The sequence below is a fragment of the Mastacembelus armatus genome, chromosome 9 (assembly GCF_900324485.2).
Source record: "Mastacembelus armatus chromosome 9, fMasArm1.2, whole genome shotgun sequence".
In the NCBI taxonomy this organism is placed as follows: Eukaryota; Metazoa; Chordata; class Actinopteri; order Synbranchiformes; family Mastacembelidae; genus Mastacembelus; species Mastacembelus armatus.
In genome coordinates, this window is record NC_046641.1 from 3,835,879 (window position 1) to 3,856,080 (window position 20,202).

At 42.1% G+C, this 20,202-nt stretch overlaps 2 protein-coding genes across 27 annotated transcripts in view; both read right to left on the minus strand.

Annotated features, from left to right (window-relative positions):
• The window catches only part of mtmr3 (myotubularin related protein 3), a 39,709-nt gene extending 28,991 nt beyond the window's left edge, over nucleotides 1-10,718 (minus strand). For 22 of the 25 annotated variants that reach the window (XR_003296467.2, XR_003296466.2, XR_003296465.2 and 19 more), the window contains exons 1-11: nucleotides 10,526-10,718; nucleotides 8,982-9,055; nucleotides 8,193-8,249; nucleotides 6,463-6,552; nucleotides 5,863-5,979; nucleotides 3,768-3,788; nucleotides 2,765-2,847; nucleotides 1,930-2,096; nucleotides 1,757-1,853; nucleotides 1,340-1,453; nucleotides 365-555 (exon numbers count right to left, since the gene is read on the minus strand). Coding sequence is in view for 21 of the 25 variants with exons in the window: in XM_033325350.1 (XP_033181241.1) it covers nucleotides 365-555; nucleotides 1,340-1,453; nucleotides 1,757-1,853; nucleotides 1,930-2,096; nucleotides 2,765-2,847; nucleotides 3,768-3,788; nucleotides 5,863-5,979; nucleotides 6,463-6,552; nucleotides 8,193-8,195 (883 nt within the window). In the remaining 4 variants the exon portion in view is untranslated. The remainder of the gene's footprint in view (nucleotides 1-364; nucleotides 556-1,339; nucleotides 1,454-1,756; nucleotides 1,854-1,929; nucleotides 2,097-2,764; nucleotides 2,848-3,767; nucleotides 3,789-5,862; nucleotides 5,980-6,462; nucleotides 6,553-8,192; nucleotides 8,250-8,981; nucleotides 9,056-10,525) is intronic. The other 3 variants (XM_026321006.2, XM_026320988.2, XM_026320991.2) reach the window with 1 other exon arrangement.
• Nucleotides 10,719-13,686: 2,968 nt separating this feature from the next.
• The window catches only part of cux2b (cut-like homeobox 2b), an 81,152-nt gene continuing 74,636 nt past the window's right edge, over nucleotides 13,687-20,202 (minus strand). For both annotated transcript variants that reach the window (XM_026320982.1, XM_026320983.1), the window contains exons 16-22: nucleotides 19,893-19,994; nucleotides 18,874-19,712; nucleotides 16,873-17,038; nucleotides 16,366-16,671; nucleotides 16,097-16,285; nucleotides 15,735-16,011; nucleotides 13,687-15,595 (exon numbers count right to left, since the gene is read on the minus strand). In XM_026320982.1, the coding sequence (XP_026176767.1) occupies nucleotides 14,785-15,595; nucleotides 15,735-16,011; nucleotides 16,097-16,285; nucleotides 16,366-16,671; nucleotides 16,873-17,038; nucleotides 18,874-19,712; nucleotides 19,893-19,994 (2,690 nt within the window). In that variant the 3' untranslated portion in view covers nucleotides 13,687-14,784. The remainder of the gene's footprint in view (nucleotides 15,596-15,734; nucleotides 16,012-16,096; nucleotides 16,286-16,365; nucleotides 16,672-16,872; nucleotides 17,039-18,873; nucleotides 19,713-19,892; nucleotides 19,995-20,202) is intronic.

Consider the following 20,202-nt stretch of genomic DNA (forward strand, 5'->3'; position numbering starts at 1 on the left):
CACAGCAAAGTTGTATGAAACTAGAGCTGCGACATATGGTTGAAATCATTATTATGATCAAAAAGTCCAAATAATTCATCAAGATGTGACTATGTAGCATGCAGACGCATCCATCAAATCTGTCTGACATAAAATGTGTATGTGTGTGTGTGTGTGTGTGTGTGTGTGTGTGTGTGTGTGTGTGTGTATATGTAATTCTGTTGCAGGCAAGCCCTGAGGGATTATATTGCACAACATACAGATAGCAAGACCACATGATGGAGAAAATTGCCTGTCTGTGTGTTGGTGTGTGTTAACTGTGTATTTGGGTTTGGGTGAATACTACACATCGGTGAGTGAGTGAGCGGGTGAATGTAGCTCTTACCAAAGTCAGTATCAGGCAGGTCTGATCCATTGGTGTAGTTTCCATTGAGAAGGTGTTTGTGGGAGCTGCTGTCCACAGCGCAGGCTTTGGCTATGGACTGAACCAGATGCTCGTCATCAGCGTTCCTCCAGCCCCACCAGCTGACCTCTGGCTGGCCACAGCGAGCGATCACAGCCCCTGTGCTCAGGTGCCTAAAAACACAGTGAGTCCACTGTTATTTACTATTAATCTAGCAATTACTTTCGATTCATCAGTTAATTGCTCAGGATATAAAATGTCAGACATGAAAATTTCCTGAATGAATGAACATTTCCTAAAGCCCAACTTGCACATTTGGTCTCACCTAAAGTCCAAAAATCCTGATATAGAAGTAGGCAGACCAATAAAAACTCTAACCAGTTTAACTAAAAGTTTGGAAGCTGCTGGTTTTAGTAATTTTAGTAATTTTACAGACAGCAAAGCAAAATTTTGTCTCTTTTCAGGTGTTGTCACAGTCATGCAAATTTGATTTGCCATTTCCGGTCGGAGGAGTTTTCCAAACACAAAGTGTAAGGGCTCTTGAGCCCTGTTCATTAAATAGGGCAACCACAATTTACTGAAGCACTGACGCACTGCATGTCACTGGTTAACTTAGTTGGTTTTAGTGATGTTGACACAGTATGAATATATGCAAATACACCAATGTAGTCCAATAAACATTATCCATTACTAATGAGCTGTATGTTCTGGTTTTCATAGGCAAAGGAAACTCTGTCCACAGTGGCACTGATACAGAGCTGTTATTATTTAAGACATTGTTTGGAGATTATGTAACCCCTTTCACAAACAAAAAAGCAGAACATCAGCACTGCATTTTGTCATTTCTGAGGGGCAGTAAAGTTAGTTACTGAAGTTAACCTTCTGGTGTAAAGAGCTCAAAAAGAAGAGAAAAAAAAACAAAACAAAAAAAAAACAAAAACAAACACACACACCAACCTATAAACCACAGCAGGAAATCTCTTCCAGGAGCGGAAGGCTGCCACATTTTCCAACTCCTTGTCAGTGATCCAGGCAGGCACCAGGAGCTGCTGAGGATAACTGGGGCAAAGCCTGACAGAGCAGAAGGGCAGAGAAACAGCTAAACATGGAGAGGGAGAGAGAGGGAGGGTGCACCACAGGGCTGTGATGGCTCAACAAAAGTCTCTGTCTACAGACACCTAATCCTGGGTTGGGCCCTTATCTGCCCAGGGCGCAGCACCAGTGGATTACAACAACACAACCTCCCAGTGTCTAACACACACACACTGACGTGGTGTACGCCAATAAAAGCAAAAGACGGCTCTGTCCTCTAGCTGGGAGTGATGGAAGTCAACACGGCAGCAGGTTATGTATTCTGAATGAAAGGTGCTTTACCTGAATTTGCTGTTGATGTCAGATATCCTCCAGGCATTTTGAGTGTCAAAGCCCATTCTTTCCACTTCATTCTTAAACCAGGACGTTACATGCTCACCTAGAAAGAGGAGATGTCCGATAAGACCGAGGTTCTGCTGGGGTTATGGGAGGACTGGTCAGAGACATTACAGCACCTGGCCTGCACAGTTCACCATGCTGCTCCTTCTCCCCGGCGTACACATCCATGCACCAGGCATGGAAGGCAAAGGAGAAGAGGTCCTCCAGACGAGAGGGAGGGCGCACTACTACATTCAGGCGTTTCAACCATTCCTGACACTGCTCAAAGGTGGAGAACTGACACCTAGGAAACACAAAAGCCTCTTTTACACCTATGTCAGGTTACAAAGTATTGTGATGGAACCAGGGGGTGCTGAACAACCTTTCAGCATTAATATCGACAATACAGATGCTTCAGAATCAACCTTGAAATATGAATCATTGTTATATATCAGGTATGCTTAACCTTACTCACAGGTTCATTGCGAGTTTCGTGTCTATATGTGTTCATCATGGATGCTTTCATGTCAGCAGCTCTCAGAATGCTGTTAATGCTATTAAATACTCCAGTGTACTAAAGCTTTGATCATCTTTAACTCCTTGTTCATAAGCTGAAGATTTTAAATCGGTTTGCCAGCATTTTGTTACCTGGAAAAACAGGTCCAAATAATGAGCACTACTCTCCTTTGGGTGTCACCATTCATGCCAAAGGTGACTTGCTTAAAGGATTATTATATGTTAAACATTTGGCAGAATTTTTTGAAACACAAAACGATAGTTATTCTAAGTGAAAAATAACATGTGCGCAGCGCAAAGAACTGGATTAATAAACTGATCTGGTAACTGTTTAGTGCAGGGAACATGACATGTATTTTTTTTACCTACACATATTTGACTGTGGCCTGTGATGGGAAAAGTCTTCAGCAAAAAGAGTTAACAGCTGGAATGCCAGAGGTACATCTCTGGTCATACCTGACAACTTTGCAGTCCTTACAGGTGACATGAAGCTGGAACATATCCCGACACTCCATGCTCTCTATAAGCTGAAGAGGGACCTGCAGAGTGAAAAACAGAAGGGATATCATCCTTGCTGCCAGTAAACTTGACAACACATGCTCAACATTAATCTTGCAGTGGGAAATATTGTACATCCAGAATATATCAACCAGACACATGCAGTCAGTACAAGTAGTATGCAAGACTGCAGCTGATTAGTGGTAGCCCACAGAGTAATGCCTTCATGCCAAGAATCAGACATATGTGCTGCAACTTTACATTTTTATTTCTTATATGTAATTATATAAACCAAACCACTTGTGCTAAAAATACACAAGTCACCTGTGTGACTTGTCCATTGTATTTTAATTCATTTTTAAACCCTCTTAAATTTGCATATAGGACAACAAAGGCACTCAGTACTAGATCTTGATGATCTTGTATCTGCATTTCCCAGAGCTACAGTCTTTTCTTTTATAGGCAAATACAATTTGAAGTACAGATGTCTCATGTGCTTATGACTTAAGAACATACTTTTGAATACTGAAGGGAAATATCTACAATTCTTCTAAATAAGGTCTTTTAATTAATGTAGCCCGTTTCACCAGTGTAGTAGGTTTTCATTAAAGGTGTGCCTCAAGCTGCTGTTGATACACAAACCAGAGCCATGCATGATCGACAGCCAGTCAACAGCAGATCAAGCCCCCATTACATGAAATACAATGACAGGGTTATTGCTTAATGGAGATTCTGTTGAGGTATTAAAAGGTTGGCAGCTTGAATGCTTTGTGTGGAAAGATTTTTTTCCCCACACAGATTTTTTTTCCACCAGATCTATTTCAATTCAGCACCTGGTGTTAAACACGATGAACAAGCAGGATTCTATTCCTCTAAGCACCAGTTGGTTAACAGACAGGCACACACAAATTACACAGTCAAGTCACCCACTTCACACCGTGCAATTCTGCTGGGTACTTACTGACACCTCACAACAACAGCTCTATCCGAAATAAAACACACAGAACAATAACGAAAGTGATGCATCAACTTGTAACTATTTTCTGTCTGTGCCAGACTGCCATCGCACCGCATTCCGGATGTTTAGCTGCTGCAACTTAATTCCTTCCCTCTAATCTACGTCCCTAATCTGCCTACCATCAAAATTCCTGGGCAGCTTGTTAACAGCCTCTCGATCTATTCCAGCACCTCCCACCCCTGATTTGTGAGCTCTGACAGCTCTGCCATGTGATGCAGATGCCTCGTCAACCCGTCCAAATAAGCGTGAGGTGAACGCCGGCTCCGTGTGAAGTGAGAATACTGAGGTGGTTTGTGAGCCAGGAACCAGAGATTCATCAAGGTCCATTAAAGCCCAGCAACACGTGACTGGCCAGTAGCAAAAGGAAATATTCAGATGAATACACTCCCAAGAACTGCGGGGCGAATTCTATACATATGAAACTTCAACCAACTAAACAATCATTTATGAATTACCATAGTTTCCAGACTGTAAGTTGCACTTTTACTTCTTTGGCTTGTCCTGCGACTTATACAATGAAGCAACTTTTATGTGTACATTTACACTCATTTTGTCGAGTAGTCACTAGCGTAAGATGGCACTCTGGACTCAATTGAAAATAATATTGTAAAAACATTTCACACACTTCAAAGTGCAGGTAATAAAGTCTGCAGGTGAAAAGGTTTGGGGTGATGCAACCAGAGAGAGGAGGAGGAGACGCTGTTTCATCGCCCCACACCCCTATGTTGGCGCAGTTGTTTAATGTTACTTAACATGGATGAATGAATATCATAATGTACTTCTGCTTGTTGTTAAGTCTTGTCTACGTTCTTCATAGGCTAATTTAGACTATAATTAGTATAATTAGAAATGCAACTTATATACTTATATGTTTTTTTCTGTTCAACAAGACTGTTTTTGCTAAAAGTGAGTGGTTTCATTTAAATCAATGAAAACATAAACAGTAGCATAAATCTGATCAGTTGTGTGTACTTTCAGTAGCAGGATGTTGCATGTGGGACTGACTAAATACTCTACGCTGCCCATGTTCAGGAGAATGAAGGAGCATGTCACCCCCACCTGCAACAGTGTCTCATGTTTCAGTAGGTTTTGTAGAACACAAAAATACTTAGGATTAATTCATTGTTGGTTTTGGTCTTTTCATGGAGTATGTTGACAATAAGAAAATTGTGGAATGTCACCAGACTCATCCGTTAAACTATTAAGTGCACCAGTATATACCCACAGTTGATGATCATTTTAAAGATAAGGATGTGAAACAAGCAAAAGTGATTCTCTGCAGCACATGATTTGTCATTGCACAACATTTCTGCTCTCATGTGTCAGCATCAGAGCAGCTTGGCAAACTGAATACATCATATTCCTTTTATGGTTTAATCAACAAATTAAAGCAGACACTTCAATTTTGAGATTAAAAAATATTTAGAATTGCATGAAACAAAATTTTGAGAGATATTACACCACATATAACAGAGTATAGACTGAAGCGAGTGGTTTAGTACTGCTATTTTTTATATGGGATGTGACTCTAGGTTGTAAAAAGTCATTCTTTTCTAAATTTATTGGAGACATTCCAGTGGGAGAAGTATAAAAACTTCTTAAAATAAGAAAACAGTGCAGTAAACATCTCTGCAAAAGCAGGTGAGGGCTTTGTGACCACAAGTTGTTCACAAAGCTAGTCTCCTTCACAGAGAAAAGAGACAGAGAGAGAGGGTGCGACTGTTATGCATCCCCTCTGGAACCACTGCAACCATAGCAACGGCAAGTGCGAAGAGAAAGCAGAGCGGGCAGGCGAGTGTAAAAACAAGAGGTGATGAAGAGTCACGCAGCACTGCTGTCAGTGCAAATCAGCTCTGAATGGCCTGGTCACTACAGTGCTGGCAGAATGGCACTAGCTCTATCCATTCACAAAACATTAAAACCTTCACACTGCATGTAGAGACAATGTAGTTCCTTATTTGATCATGTGAAACTGTGTGAGGCTTTCTCTCATCATATCTGACCCTGACGTTCATCAGTCAGTTTTCAAAATACTTACATTGACAACGGACTCTTTAAACTTGATGTGTAGGCGGTAGTTGGACATTGCGATGATAGCATCCTCTGCTCTGCCCACATACTCTGTGAACTCCCCATGTAGCTCAGGAAAGGGCACCTAGCAACAGCAGGAGATAAAACATTTCAAACTAGCTGCAGCAGCACATAGATCAGCAGTGATGATGTTACACACACAGGGCTGTGATATGATTGACTTTACACTAGATGTGATCATCATGACTATAATGCAAATTGTATCAACAAGTAGTCAGGCATAACAGACAAGCAAAATAAAAACTATGACTGTTTCAGATTTTACACCTTTTCCATGAGAAGAACATTTCCCCATAACCAACTATTGATCTTATTATAGAACCCAGGGATTTCACATTTGTATTTTTGGTTCACATCTTTTATGCAAAAAAAAAAAAACCTTGTTGAGTCTTCTCATTAATAATGAGTTTTTTACATAAAATGTAAAAAACTAAAAGTGAAGTTAGCTTGAAGGTGGTTATGTAAGTGATTACAGTGGCGAGACTGTACATAACTGGTTAATTGTTTTTTAACTACAAGATAAGTAGTGGGGGCAGTGCTTCCTCACCTGCATATTTTCCTCTTCCAGGACAGGGGACTTCTTGGGGAAGATTTGATTGGCCTGGATACACTCCAAGCTCTGCTGCCCCTCCTCCTCCTGTAAAGAAAAGGCTCAACTATTTACTGAAAGAGTATCAACTTAAACAACCATAACCTTCTTCCAGTCACATATTTTTGTTAGTTTTCTGGTTGAACTATGGTTTTTGAAATGTTTGAACAGGAAGGCTGAATGAATATTCCTTCTCAAACACCCTGCTCCTTTCACACACTCACATACATGCATTCACCACTTCAACCAAAAAGTTGTTGTGCACAATTAGGCTGGGGGTCGGGTTAAAGGCCTTGAAAAGACCATCTTGGCAGTAGTTTTTAGACCATTTACACAGAGTTCACTGCTGAAAAAGAAAAAAAAGACAAAAAAAAAAAAAAAAAAAACATTTACTGTCACCACAAATGTCTCCAGCAAAATGAGGCACTTTTGTGTGAAAACAAAAATTGGAAGTGGTTCAGTTTTTTCTGCAATACATTGTAATCCAGCACTGGAATATTCCTGGTAACATGAACACCGCATTTCAGCTGCTAACTTCAATACAACTTAAAACAATTGCTGTTGTAATAGCTTCCCAAAGTTGTGAAATCCTGTCAATGACTATTACAAACCTTACAAACCAAAGAAGCTGTAAAAACATAAAACTATTCCTCCAGGTGGACGGTATTTCATTGTCTCACCAGTACATGAAACAACACACTCCCAGTAATGGACAGCCCTAGATTTTTTTTATGCAGGACAAAACATCTGTGTGCTTTTGACCTTCTCTCTTTCACTTTACCTTGTTTTTCCTGGCCACAGCACGATATGTTTCGCTTTCACATTACTTAGAGATGGCAGAAGTATCACAAGCCTTGTAGTAATATATAACCAGTATGACAGTGATGTATGCTGGTTTGCACAGCTTGTACTTCCCTCCCACACTGTAATTTGTAACCCAGGATAATTTACTATAAACATGTCTTGTACATGCAAGCCATGGTATTACAGTAACATACAGCTCCAGAAAACTGCAAATAGATATGGTAATTAATCCATCCAAGATTGAGAAGGCAGGAGTCTATCAAAATTTTGGTTGGCAAAATCAAATTCAGGTCATGTTTTATTTAATACCAGTTTTCACCAGCAGTCTGTGGGCTTTCGTGAAAACCAAGTGTTTGAGGTCACACTAGTCTTGGACAAGATGAGCATATTTCACAGAGGATGCTTATCAGTGGGGAATGCGAGGTAATACAAGCAGAGTCAGAGAGTCTCCTCGAGGGCAAAGTGGTTTAAAGAAATGTCCGGCCTTGTGCTGTTGGAGATCAACAGGAATCTGTGGCTTGTGTTTGGTCAGGAGTAGAGTTTAGTCTGAACATTGTGCAAAGAAAAATCAAGGTGGTTGAAAGAGATATCTTAATAGACAGTGGAGCTCACAAATACACACAGTTCAAAAGGCACACATCCAATCCAGTGGTGATGTCATGACACACCATACATTCCTACATTGAAAACCAAAAGCTGCCCTGCTTAGATATCAGCCTTGAAGGACATTTAACAGTGTTGTATCTGATGTAACTGTCTGCTTCCTGGTAAACAAGGCTGACTGAGTGAAAATCATTTGCGTTTCCGATTCAGCAAACTGCACCCAGACCACGTGACAGACAGAAGATACTGTCCAAAGCATTTATAAACTGACAATACTTTACCATGGCCCCCTGTGAAGGAGTGTGGGTCACCCAACAAAAACTCCGGCCTAGATCAATCTGTACAAAAACACAGAAGGTTGATATGTAATTCTGACAGAAAGCTTATAAATCAGAAATTGTATTTTCAAGGTATCATCTTTAAAACACGTCACATAAAACAGTGACTCTACTTTACACTTAATCTTATCTCATTTATCAGACACATTTCATAGGAGGCTCTACTTTCTCCTTGAGCCTGAGGTGAGCTATTCTGCAGTTGATTGCACTGGGATCATAGTTGGAAAATATGAAGGAAATTTTAGAGAAACTGGATTAACAACAAAAATACAATATTGAATACACAATTTTCCAGTGAAGGGCATAGTTAAACTGCTTTTTGTTGAAATGACAAAGCACATCAACACCCTTTTTAATTAATCTGCAGTTGCATTCTGCTGATTTATTTTGACTGTGTGTGGACAGACTTTAAAGGAGCTCACAAAAAAAGAATGAAGGGAGTGGCTGGGTTTTAAAGGCTGGCCAACTGTGTTTATGACACAAGGATCAGGATGTGTAAATACTTTCTCAGGGAATGGATGAAAGCAACAAACTAATAGCAGCCCATGATCGACCAGGAGATGGTAAGCCCCTGGTTGGGCAGTCATGTTCAAACTGTTCAATAGCAAATCAATTCAACATGAAAATGCACTACAAGAGAAGGCTTGGAGAGCAACACTGTGGCCTTGCATAAAGTTTATTGCCAGTTATGTCACCCCTAAAACAGTAATGTCATATATCTTTAAGACTTACCACAGACAATCAGTAATGGACAATGAGCAGTCCTGATGATCTTGTTTGGAAACTCACAAATCAGACATGGAAATCTGTGGAAGTGAAGGTAAACATGCAACTAAATAATGAGCAAACATTCTAGGTCTATGTTTTGCAAACAGCAGAGTTTTTCACTGAGACATTCAAGCTACAAAAGCTCCTTTGATTCCCTGGCAAATATAGCTGTACTGGTGGTCACAGTGGCTTGCATGTGAGCTCAGAGACACCACTTTAACTCAGTTGTGGAATGGGAAAAAGCCAGCTGGATCTTGAAGCACTAAATGGTCTAGCCAGCATACAGACATGTCATACTTCAGTCACGTCAACTGATCTAAAATTCACCTTCAGAAATACACTCAGTCCATAGAAAATACTAATTTCAACAGCTTCCTCCAAGCTATGAGGATAATACCAGAAACAGCAAAGTATAGCAGATACAGTGGCGTAAAAAGAAAAATTAGTTGCTGTCAACTGTCAATGACTTGTAGAGACTGAAACCTGATCGGAGAAGAAAGTCAGTGAATACGCTGTTCAGGATTTCAACACACCTTCTGACAAACATTTTTGAGGCCTAAGTACAGAAAGAAGGCAAAAATCCCATTGCACCAGCGGCAAGTGAGGCCCTCTACACTGCCTGGCTGTTTATAGTGGTGCCAGCAGCCAAGCGAGGTCATTACTTCACTGACTGAGTTTTACTGCTGGTGCGACCTGATAAAGCATATCTGCCATACACACGGCTCTGTTTACTGCAGCAGGCTCATAACCTACGGCTCAGTCTGGCTCTGAGTTCACAATCACACAGGAAAGCTAAGCCCCTTAGAGCCTTAACGTAGCTCTATCCCGTGACAGGCCACCATGGATGTAGCCTCAGTTACTGAACTGATATTAGCGCGTTTCAAAAATACAGAATAGCAATGACTGACAGCTGGAGTGCACTGGCTTTAATGCTGAACATCACAGCAACACTAGAAAAGCAATGCATTAGTGTCACGTATGGATGATTACAGCTTTACTTTGCAGTGCAACAGTCAACTAACGTTAGCTAAGATGCGGCAGCTAGAAATAAGCTAAAGTCATTTAAAACCAGACCCAAACACTTCTTCTTAGGAACATTACAGAGTCTGTAGCTAACAACAGGTTAATAAAATGAACAACTAACACTAAAAGTCAAGTCAATAAACTACAGTAGCTAGCTAGTGGCCACATTTTCGCATTTCTGCTCTCCCTTCTCCTGAAGCTAGCTAACGGAGGTAAGGCTAGCTAATCAAGAGCAGCGCGCCAGCTGAGTAAGGTTAAGCTGAGGTTCAGTAAAACATTAACGTTTAACAGTAAGCTGTGTGCTGGTGTGTTTCACTGGCGTAGTTTTTCACACAGACCCACCGGTGGGCTGGTAGCTAACATTAGCTAGTCGAGCTAGCGCAGCTCTCTGCAACTGTTTTTGTTGTTATGAGATGGAGGGCGGACCCCAACACGGAGGCCTCTGTCAAAACACAGCGAGCAACGGACACCGCCGGCGGACTCACCAGGAAAAGCAGCGCCGAGAAGTTAGAAGCCAAAGGTTCACCCGAAGCCGGTGCAATTACTAAGCAGCAAACAAGCCTGGATCAAATAAACATGAGTCATATCCGAGCCGAGGCCAGCTTCACTGCGTCCCTCTCCAGCGCTGAGTCGTCGTCGCCATCACCGCGAGCTCTCCAGCCCAACAACTTACGTGATGTGACGTCACCGCGTCGACTGACTGCTCTAGGCGGGGGGAGGGGCTCGAGCACACCACGCGGCATTATCATGTAAACATTGGACCGTCGTCTGGTTCAATTACTGATAAACTGCCTGCACCTGTAATTACTGAGTGACTGCGCCGACACTGTACAAACGACTACGTTCTCCAGATAAATACGCACATATTTGTGAACACAGATGAACAGTATAAAAAAGGGCAGAGAGGACTTTTCTTCCTAAGGCGGCTTAGGTCCTTAGACGTCTGCAGGAAGATGCTGCACATGTTTTACCAAACTATGGTAGCAAGTTGTTCCATGCTGCAGTTTGCTGGGGAGGCAGCATGAAGCAGAAGGATGCAAGGCAGCTGGACAAACCGGTGGACGAAGCTGGTTCAGTGACTGGAACGAGGCTGGACTCACTGGAGGCTGTGGTGGAGAGATGCAGACAAAGAGTCCATCAAAAGGTAGAGTCCATCCTGGAATACACTGATCATCCCCTTCACAACATCCTGATGGAGCAGAGAAGCAGCTGCAGTGGACGACTCAGCTCACTGAGCTGCAGGACTGAACCATCAGGAGCTTCTTCATCCCCACTGACATCAGACTCTACAACACCTTAGACAATAGGAGATGACTGACTACTTTCACTACTGACTGACTAATGAAATACAGGACTCCCTGAATTTCCCTTTGGGGATGAATAACGTTGATCTTACATCCTACATAACTTACTGTTCCACATTCATACAGTACAGTACATTTATAAATTTGCATTCATTTACTGAAGTGTCCCGTTCGTAACGTGGCAAGCTTCTATAAGGATGCTCATTTCTTACCACGAGGAAATAAAAACACAACACAGCAGGGTCTTAAACAATTATGTATTGAATGATGGCTTACATATGCGAATTCAGTTCCAAGACGCTCGGCATACTTTTGCCCATTCTTTAACATTTAATAAATAGCCCGACATGTGAGGCATTAGTCAGTTACTTAAGCCTGCAGGACACTTCTCTTTATTGGCTCACAGCTGACTTCAAACTGAAATGGTTTCTTTATGACAAACCCTTAGTGTCAGAGTTGTGGATATTGGTTTCTTAACAACTCTGACTGCAATCATTCAAATTTTGATAACCAATTGTTTTATTATTTAGTGACAAACGTCAATTACAAAATAAAACCATCTAACGTGTAGGGCTATGGTTATAAAAAAGCTAAGCTTTTTTTGTAACTGGGTGGCAAAATGCCCAACACAACTTTTAGATCACACATTATCGCAAGGCATGTCTCCTGTGAGGATAATGCATGAGGTATATGATATGGCACAAAATAATCTTTTAAATATTATTACATGGAAATAATGTTGACTTGATTGTATTTGGATTCTGCTTCAACTGTCATGATGTCTTTGTGAGAGCCAAATTTATCAGCTGCATCATGCATTGACTTCACTAACGTAAGTGCTGATTCAATGTCCCTGTGTCAGAGCACACAACACAAAAACAGTCTATCCCTTGTCATGTGACCAGAATGGATTTGCATGCAAAACAATGAGATGAGCTTTACATGAAGAGATAATGGTCTGGGTAAATACGTTTCTTTTTCAGTCATATATCCATGTTACCTTGAAAGACAATGAAATTTCCACATAAGAAATGCCACTTCTAATCATACAGTATATTATGCACAAAAACGGTGGTACGAAAACCAGAGAAAAATCTTCTGTGGCTCCAAGAGAAAACAAGAACAGTATTTTAGAGCGCAAAGTCTACTGGTCTCAAAAATGCAACCCATCAGCCTCATCCTGGTAGTTCCACTCTACACTGTACTTTGACACATCCGTGTAATGAATTACAAAACAACAATAATTCTCCAACAAACCACTGGTTTCTGTGAAAGTTGCAATTCCCATATACGTGCAACTTCCACCGACCCATTTAATATACAACAGAATCATTCTCTACACCACATAATGTTTATCATAGTCATCACCACGGATGAGAGCAACTGTTTCAGTAAAGCTTTAAAAAGCAAGACTACCCTGAGAGAAGGTCTAAAATGTGGGCAAGCTTGCCAGACCAGAACTGGCTTGAATGGGTTTGGTTTATTAAATCTGTACACTCTATTTCAATATAATCAGCACATTTTGTTCCAAGAATGTAAGATATTTTTTTTTAGTAATTGTGTAATATATATCTCTACATAATACAATCCAAGTCCTCTGAACTATGTAGACATGTGCAAGTGTTTACTACCAACTTCAACGATACAGTAAAGGCAAAGACTTGTGGACACTAAGTTAGGTTAATGTTGATATTTGAAATCTTCTGGAGTCCTCACATTTATCAAAATCTAAGTGCCGTAAGTAGTTCATACACGAGGTATTGAATATCTAGTTAATTGTTCTGAGTATAAAATAGAGGCAAAACATATAAAGAACATCTTGCAAGCATGACAAAGAAACTTCTACAGACACAATACACAAGTGGTCAAATATAATATGAGGGGATACCTGTAACCATTTGTGTCCTTAAATATAATGTACTTACAGACTAAATGTTTTCATGTTGATGAAAGGTCATACTGTGTGTATCATGTTCTCAAATACTGTGAGCTTTTGTCCCAATTATGTCCAGTTCACAGCATTTTGAAATGTCACTTGTGGCAAGATTTTCTTATCAAACTGCAACAGCAGAAGCCCATCTCAGTGCTTAGAAGTCGGGGTGTTCCATCAAGTACACTTTAGCTACACTATATGACCCATTTTAAGAAAGTGCACTAAATCAGGTGTCACCTGTAAGGAGGAACATACCACAAGCATGATTAGCTCCCTGTCTCTCAAAAAGCAGCATATTCTTTGTAAAAGTCAGATTTCATTCCATAAAACTTGTTTGATCTCAGCATATCTGAGACATGATACAAGTACCCCCCCCCCCCCCCCCCCCCCCCCTTCAAATAAGTGTGGAACATGTTTATGTGTCAGAGTGAAACACATGGTTGTAGCATGATGTGCATCAACATAATCTGAGGTAAACTAGGTGTCCTGTGTCTTGGCCCATTACAGTCTGAGAACCAGCGCCTTTGAGGGTTAGAGAGGTAAGTCTGAAAGAAATCATGTAAACTGTGCTCATGTGAAGTAAATGTTTCACTTACTACCAGGAGCACATGGGCCCTAAACTGTAAACCTCAAGGATTTTAAGAAAAAAAAAAAAATTAAAAAATTAAAAATTAAATAACACTAAAAGTACTATACTAATTAGATTGAACATTTTCTTTTTTCTTATTTTTTGCAGGGTTTTCAACTTTTTTTTCTCTTGTTTTCGCTCAAGTATTATCACAGGTGACTAACTACAGAGAATAACAGGGTCAGGTGAGTACCATGCTACATCAGGTTTAGAGAGGGCTATTGCAGACAATTCTACAACATGTACAACCACATTTTATACGTGTGAGTTACAAATATTTCAAAACATATCACCAAGAAACTAATTACATACAAGATGTTGAATATTTAGAGTCTTACAGGACTATCCCTCAGTCAGTAATAGGATTTCATGTTACTCGACTTAAACTGTCCAGTCTTACAGACAAAATCTGAAAAATTGCTATTCAAAAAGTAGCAAATTTGGTCAATGTCTCTTTTCAAATAGTTATAGTGCTTTAAATGGCTTAAGACAGGGGTCTTTTTTAATCTCACCCAGTGGCAATCTACAGAACATCAGTGTACATTTTATGACACCATAGCTGCAAAGTCTTCATGTCAAGTCCAATAGGTAAAACAACAGCTAGTGCTGTCACATATATTTCAAAGTGGTATGCATTATCAAAAAACAAAAACAAACAACAAAAAAAAAACACATTTATAAATCTTTTTCAACTCTTAAGTTCTTGCAGGGAATTCAGCTGTATGTTTAGCTTTGTGTTCCCGTTTCCTGTGAGTTATCAGTCTGAGAGGACAGGCCTTTTATGAACCAAGTCTCATTCAAAGTCTTCAGGAAGCTTCTGTCCGGGACTTTCCTGTGCACCTCGAGGGTCGTAAGGACTAGATGCATGTTAAAGGGGACTTAAAACTCCCATTCCAGTGTTTCTTCTCGATTGGCTGCTCTCTCTAGCCTGTGGATGATATTATTGAGATTGGCCATTTTCTCATTGCGTCTCTGAGTGCTTCTGTTAAGTTTGGGGCTTTGGAAGGGAGGGATCTGGTTAGGGTCCAGGCTGTGATTGGTGCTCGTTGATGGGTTTGGAAGCAAGGGTGATATGGGAGCAGATGAGGAAGGGACAGGGGAGACTGACATCATGAGGCCGGGTGATGACGCAGCAGAGGGGGAGTTCAGGGACACCTCTAGACTGCTACGGCAGGGCTCAGATGAAGCCTTGAAGCTGACTGGGTCAACAGGTGACTTTCTAGCATCTTCACCCTCATGCCTGGACTGATTGGCTCTCTGGTGTCCATCGATGGACAGTGTGCCAGGGTAGAGCCCTTGAGCCTGGCTGCTCATCCTCTCTTCCTGCCTCAGGCTCTGTCCAGAAATCTGAGGCTCACGACAGCCAGCGATCGAGTCCTCATGCTCACTTTTCAATTGCGGGAAAGGTGCTGCTGGGGAGAAACACTGAACTCTTGACTGTTTCATGAAGCCCTGTCTTCCCTCCTCCCCCTCATCCTCCCTGTCTGTTGCCTCCTGTTTAACATGAGGCAGAGTGGTGTTGGTGCTAAGAGGAAGGCTGGAGTGGATGTGTCCTGAGGGCTGCTGCAGCCTCCTGTTATCTCCATCAGAGTGGGGGCTCTGCGTCACTGAGGGAGAATAACTGTGGTGCTCAGCATCTGTGTCATTGTCTGGCAGACCCTCCATTAGCACCTCCCGTCTCATTCTGGACCTGCACACAAACAATGCTGTTAGATACACAATGTTTAAGTTTACTTTTCTAATTTACATTTTCAATTTCAGTTGCAGCTTAAAGAAAATGAACAGCACTAGTAGCTATTATCAAAGGTCACAAAGGTAATCCAACTGGCCTGTAGTTGTGGAACCAGTTGATGACAGTGTTGGTTTTGAGGTTGAGCTGGGATGCCAGCATCTCAATGGTGTTCTGAGAGGGGTAGGGCTCCAAGAGGTAGGCCTTCCTCAGGGCTTCTTTCTCCTCAGCTCCCAGCACTACCCGAGGTTTCTTCATCTGGCTGTAAGGGCACAGGTCCAGTGAGGCCAAGGCCGGACTCACACACTCAGAACGAGTGCTGGGTGAGTCGCTGTCCGAGCCAGTGCTCAGCAGCCCGTACCGTCGCTTCAGATAGGCTGAAGAGAACACAGCGATATATGAAATATAAAAACACCAGCAAATTCTCAAACATAATTTGCAATATAGACCCTGGGCCCCGACCTTTCTTCTCCATCTTTTTCATGGCCCTCAGCTTGTCTACATTGTGAGGATCATTGAGCCACAGCTGCATACGAACAAATGGCTCCCTTCCTTTCAGGCTGAGTTTATGCCAAGGTTTGGGCCTGGAGAGCAGGTCAGATACTGAGCCTTGAGTCAGACCCAGGATAGTCTCACCAAAAAGACGCTGACCTATAAGAAAACGAAAACACACTGTTAATGTGTAACTTGTGGGTTAATTCATTAAGATCACATTGTGAACTCAGACCTACCTAGGTTGTTGTCTGTTAGCACCTCTTTGACCTTTTTAGTGATGGCGTAGGTGTCTAGCTCCGGGGACATGGCCACCAGCTCCTGGATGCCAAGTGGGTTTGTGGGCTGGTGCAGTGCCATGAGACTGGGAGTGGATTTCCCTCCCTCTGGGTGGGGGGGCAGCCCCAGCCCTAGAGTCTCAGGCTGCTGGTTCTCTTTGCTGCTCTCCAGTGAGAGGCTGACAGGCTCTACCAGTGGACTTGGGTGGCTATCTGCTGGGCTAGGGGGTGGGGACGGCGAAGACTGGGCCGTCACTGGGCTTTTATCTGGAAGTCGGAGGCATCAAAAAAAAAAAAAAGTTTATGGTCTAGATGTAGCCTTTTGCAGAAGTCCTACTGTGTGTGGGATTAAATACTGCAACAGTTTTCTGGTATTATTAAATTTGGTGGTCAGGCAGCATCTTAAGTACTAGTTTTTGCTTGTCCATTCCTGTGGATATGAGCGTATGTTATAATCTCCAGTCTTACCCTGATTGTGGCCCTGGTTTGGGGGCTGGTTGAGGCTCTGGCCTAGCTGGTCCAGCAACCACAGCTGCATGCGTATGAAAGGCTCCCTGCCTTTCTGGGTTAGCTTGCTCCAGGGTTTGGGCCGAGACAGCATGTCACTCACGCTGCCCTGGGAGAGTCCCAGCACCTATGACATACAACCACAAGTTAATATACTGCGATCAGACACATGATCTGTAACTGTACTGACACTGAATGTATAAATGGCACATCACTGATTGATTTTCCAAATTATTATCCTAAAAGGAAGACACTCTTGTTGCTCGGTGAGATGCTTTCAGCTAATAACCACTAGAGGGAAGCAAAACACCATCAATGTTCATGCTGGCTCTCTTCAAATACACTCATTTACTTCGGCCATGCAGTGCATTTCATATTGGTGAAACCATGTCCATCTACTACTCATGTTAAAAAGTTACACTGTGATTTATAGAATTGTGAAAAACGCTGAGAAAATTCATGTGGTAATGAACCAACAGGGAACATTTAAAAAACAGAAATGTTTTGTTTTTTCTTTTATTTAGCTTCTTGTTTTTTAGGGAAAAAAAGTGCTTGAGAAAATAGATATATAAAAACCTCTACAGTCTTTAGTCTTTGTTGAAAAATATTTTCCACAAAATCAATAGCTAAGTATTTACAAATATGAATACTTCCCCCTGAAAGAGGGAGAAACTGGAGAACCAAGACTTGAGCCTTTACAATGTCAAATCTGCAACATAAAACTTGTTATATTTTATCCACTCCAGACAGAATGAAGTCTGACAAATCACAGGTACCCCAGCAACACCTAGGGGGATTTTCTGGAAATAAAGGAAAATTTTCTGGAGCTGATTTCTTCTGCTGCTCTATATTTGTCACAGTGTTCTCTGTGTTTGGATAAAGTGTAGCATTCACATTCATATTAAAATTTAGTCATTAATGGAACAAACCTACCGAACAGGGATTTCACCGATTTGAAAAGTATTTGCCCTTTGTGACTCCATCAGTCACAATTGATAGATAACTAAAGGCTGATCACTAAAGACAGAAAGAGTCAAAAGCTTATAAAAGCAGAGTCACAACAAAAGCTGATCAGCACCAAATTCCTTCAGGTGCACTGTGCCACAAAGGAAACTCCAGAAGAGATGAGCTGTTATCAGTCTGAAGACGCTTACAAAACCACCAAACCACAGAGAGAGTCACTTACATGGAGAATACTGTGATATGGTAAAACCTGTGGCCAGCCTCCCAAATGTTTTCCGAAGGAGCAGTGACAACACATCCAACAAGTCATAAAGATGAGCACAGCCTCTCAGCAAAGGACAGCATCAAACCCTGTTCACCACCTCCACAACAAAAAGAGCTGAGGATTTAAAGAAAAGTACCAAAGCGCAAACCACTGCACTTCCACATTTTGTAGAAAAGCACCGGAAGGCTTTCAGGATAAGGTTCTGTGCAGCACTACTAGTGTGGAAGCTGCAGAGCCACATCTGAAGCGGCTATGATATGATCATCATAGCATGGATGCAGTATGGTGGTGTGGGCATGTAAAGTAAGAACTCTCCTCAGTGCCAAAAAATTCTTAAAGAGTTTAGTCATCTGCCCATGAGCTATGTTATACCACAAGAAAACCATCCAAACCACAAAAGCAGATCTGAAAGACTGAAAAACAAAAAAGTCATTTTCATGTTGACTCGTCAACATTTTGCATTTAATTCAACAGAGAAGCAGTGGACTGAAGCAGTTTGTCCTGAAAACTTAAATGTCTGTCTCCACAAATCACATTCAACAATTACATTTAAACACCTCCCTTATTTCAATCTTCCATGAAAATATCCCAGTATTTCTCTTAATCTAATCTCTGTATTACAGTTCTTACTACAGTGTGCATCAGTGTTCTTGTCTCTTGTATTCCTCACTGTAAGTAAAGACTCTGTGTGATTAGCAGAATGCATGTGTTAATATGAAGGAGCAACATCTGACCTTTTCACCAAAGATTCTCTGACAGATGCCGTTCTTTGCCAGCTTCTCCTTCACCTGCCTGGTCAGCTCAATGGTGTCCACCTCTCGGTACATGTACATCTCATACTGTTCTGGAGTCAGCGGTGGCACAGTGGGTTTGAGGGCACGGGGAATGTAAGCTGGGTAGTAGGAAAGGCGTCCTGGGCCAGGTCCTGGGGATTCGCCACTTACTGACGTATCTGATTCTACCTTCACCTCCACTGGCCGGCCCAGCCCCAGCTCGTCCTCTGCAGCAGAGGCATCCTCACTGTTGGACAGACCCTCACCATTTTCCATACGAGGCCATGGCCGGGGCAAGGTGGAGGGCCCAGAGGAGGAGGAAGACAAGGAGGGAGAAACGGAATTGAAGGGCCGAGAGCTACCTCCGCCACAGATTACCATTGGCCCCCGCTCTTGAGACCAGTGCTGGTCAAAGTAGGTGCCTGCTTCACCAATCTCAGATTTGACTTTGCGGATGATGTTCTGGACAAAGGCTGCTGGGGAGAGCACACTGAGGGGTGTTTGAGGGCTGCTGATAGGATTGGCCATGCACACGGTAACACAGCCACCTTCCTCTTGTTTGATGGACATGGGTGAAGGCAGGCCCCTGGAACGCTCTGGGGGCCCTAGACGTTCTACCTGAGCTCCTGAACTGGCAGTCGAAGCCCTCCCACATGCCTCCATCTCCATCAGGGCATGCTGCTGGGCTTCCATCTCCCTCCTAGCCTGTTCCAGGATGTTCTTTATAGTTTCATCAGAGCTGCTGCCTGCTCCGTTACTGCTTCTGCCTGATGAGCTGTTCAGAGACGACTTCCCATCACCTAAACAAGTAAGACCCACACGCTGAAGCATACTCAAATCACCTTTCCAAATTAGATGCAATAAAGCAATCATCAAAATTGCTAAATAGTGAACATCATTAATTTCTAAAAAAAAAAATTAAAAAAAATCAATCAATACTGCTTTCAGCTATGACTTATGACATGCAGCTCCATCCTCACCTCCCCTCTGGGACTGGATCTCCTTTTTGGCCTGCTCCAGGATATTCCTAATGGCGTCGTCTGACCCAGTTTCAGGAGTTCGGATGCGTGGAGTGATGCTCCCTGCCACAGAGGGTAACAGAGAGAGATAGAGAGAGAGAGAGGAGGGGGATGAGTGGGATGGTTGATCAGAGAGCAGTTCCAAGGCTTTGCTTTTGACTGGTAGATCAATGGCTGCCTTTGAGCGCGTGCTGTCTGAGGTTGCAGTATACGGGAAGCTCAACTTTCAAAAGCTGTGAATCTAGGGAGAAAACAAAGTTTAAAAGTAACA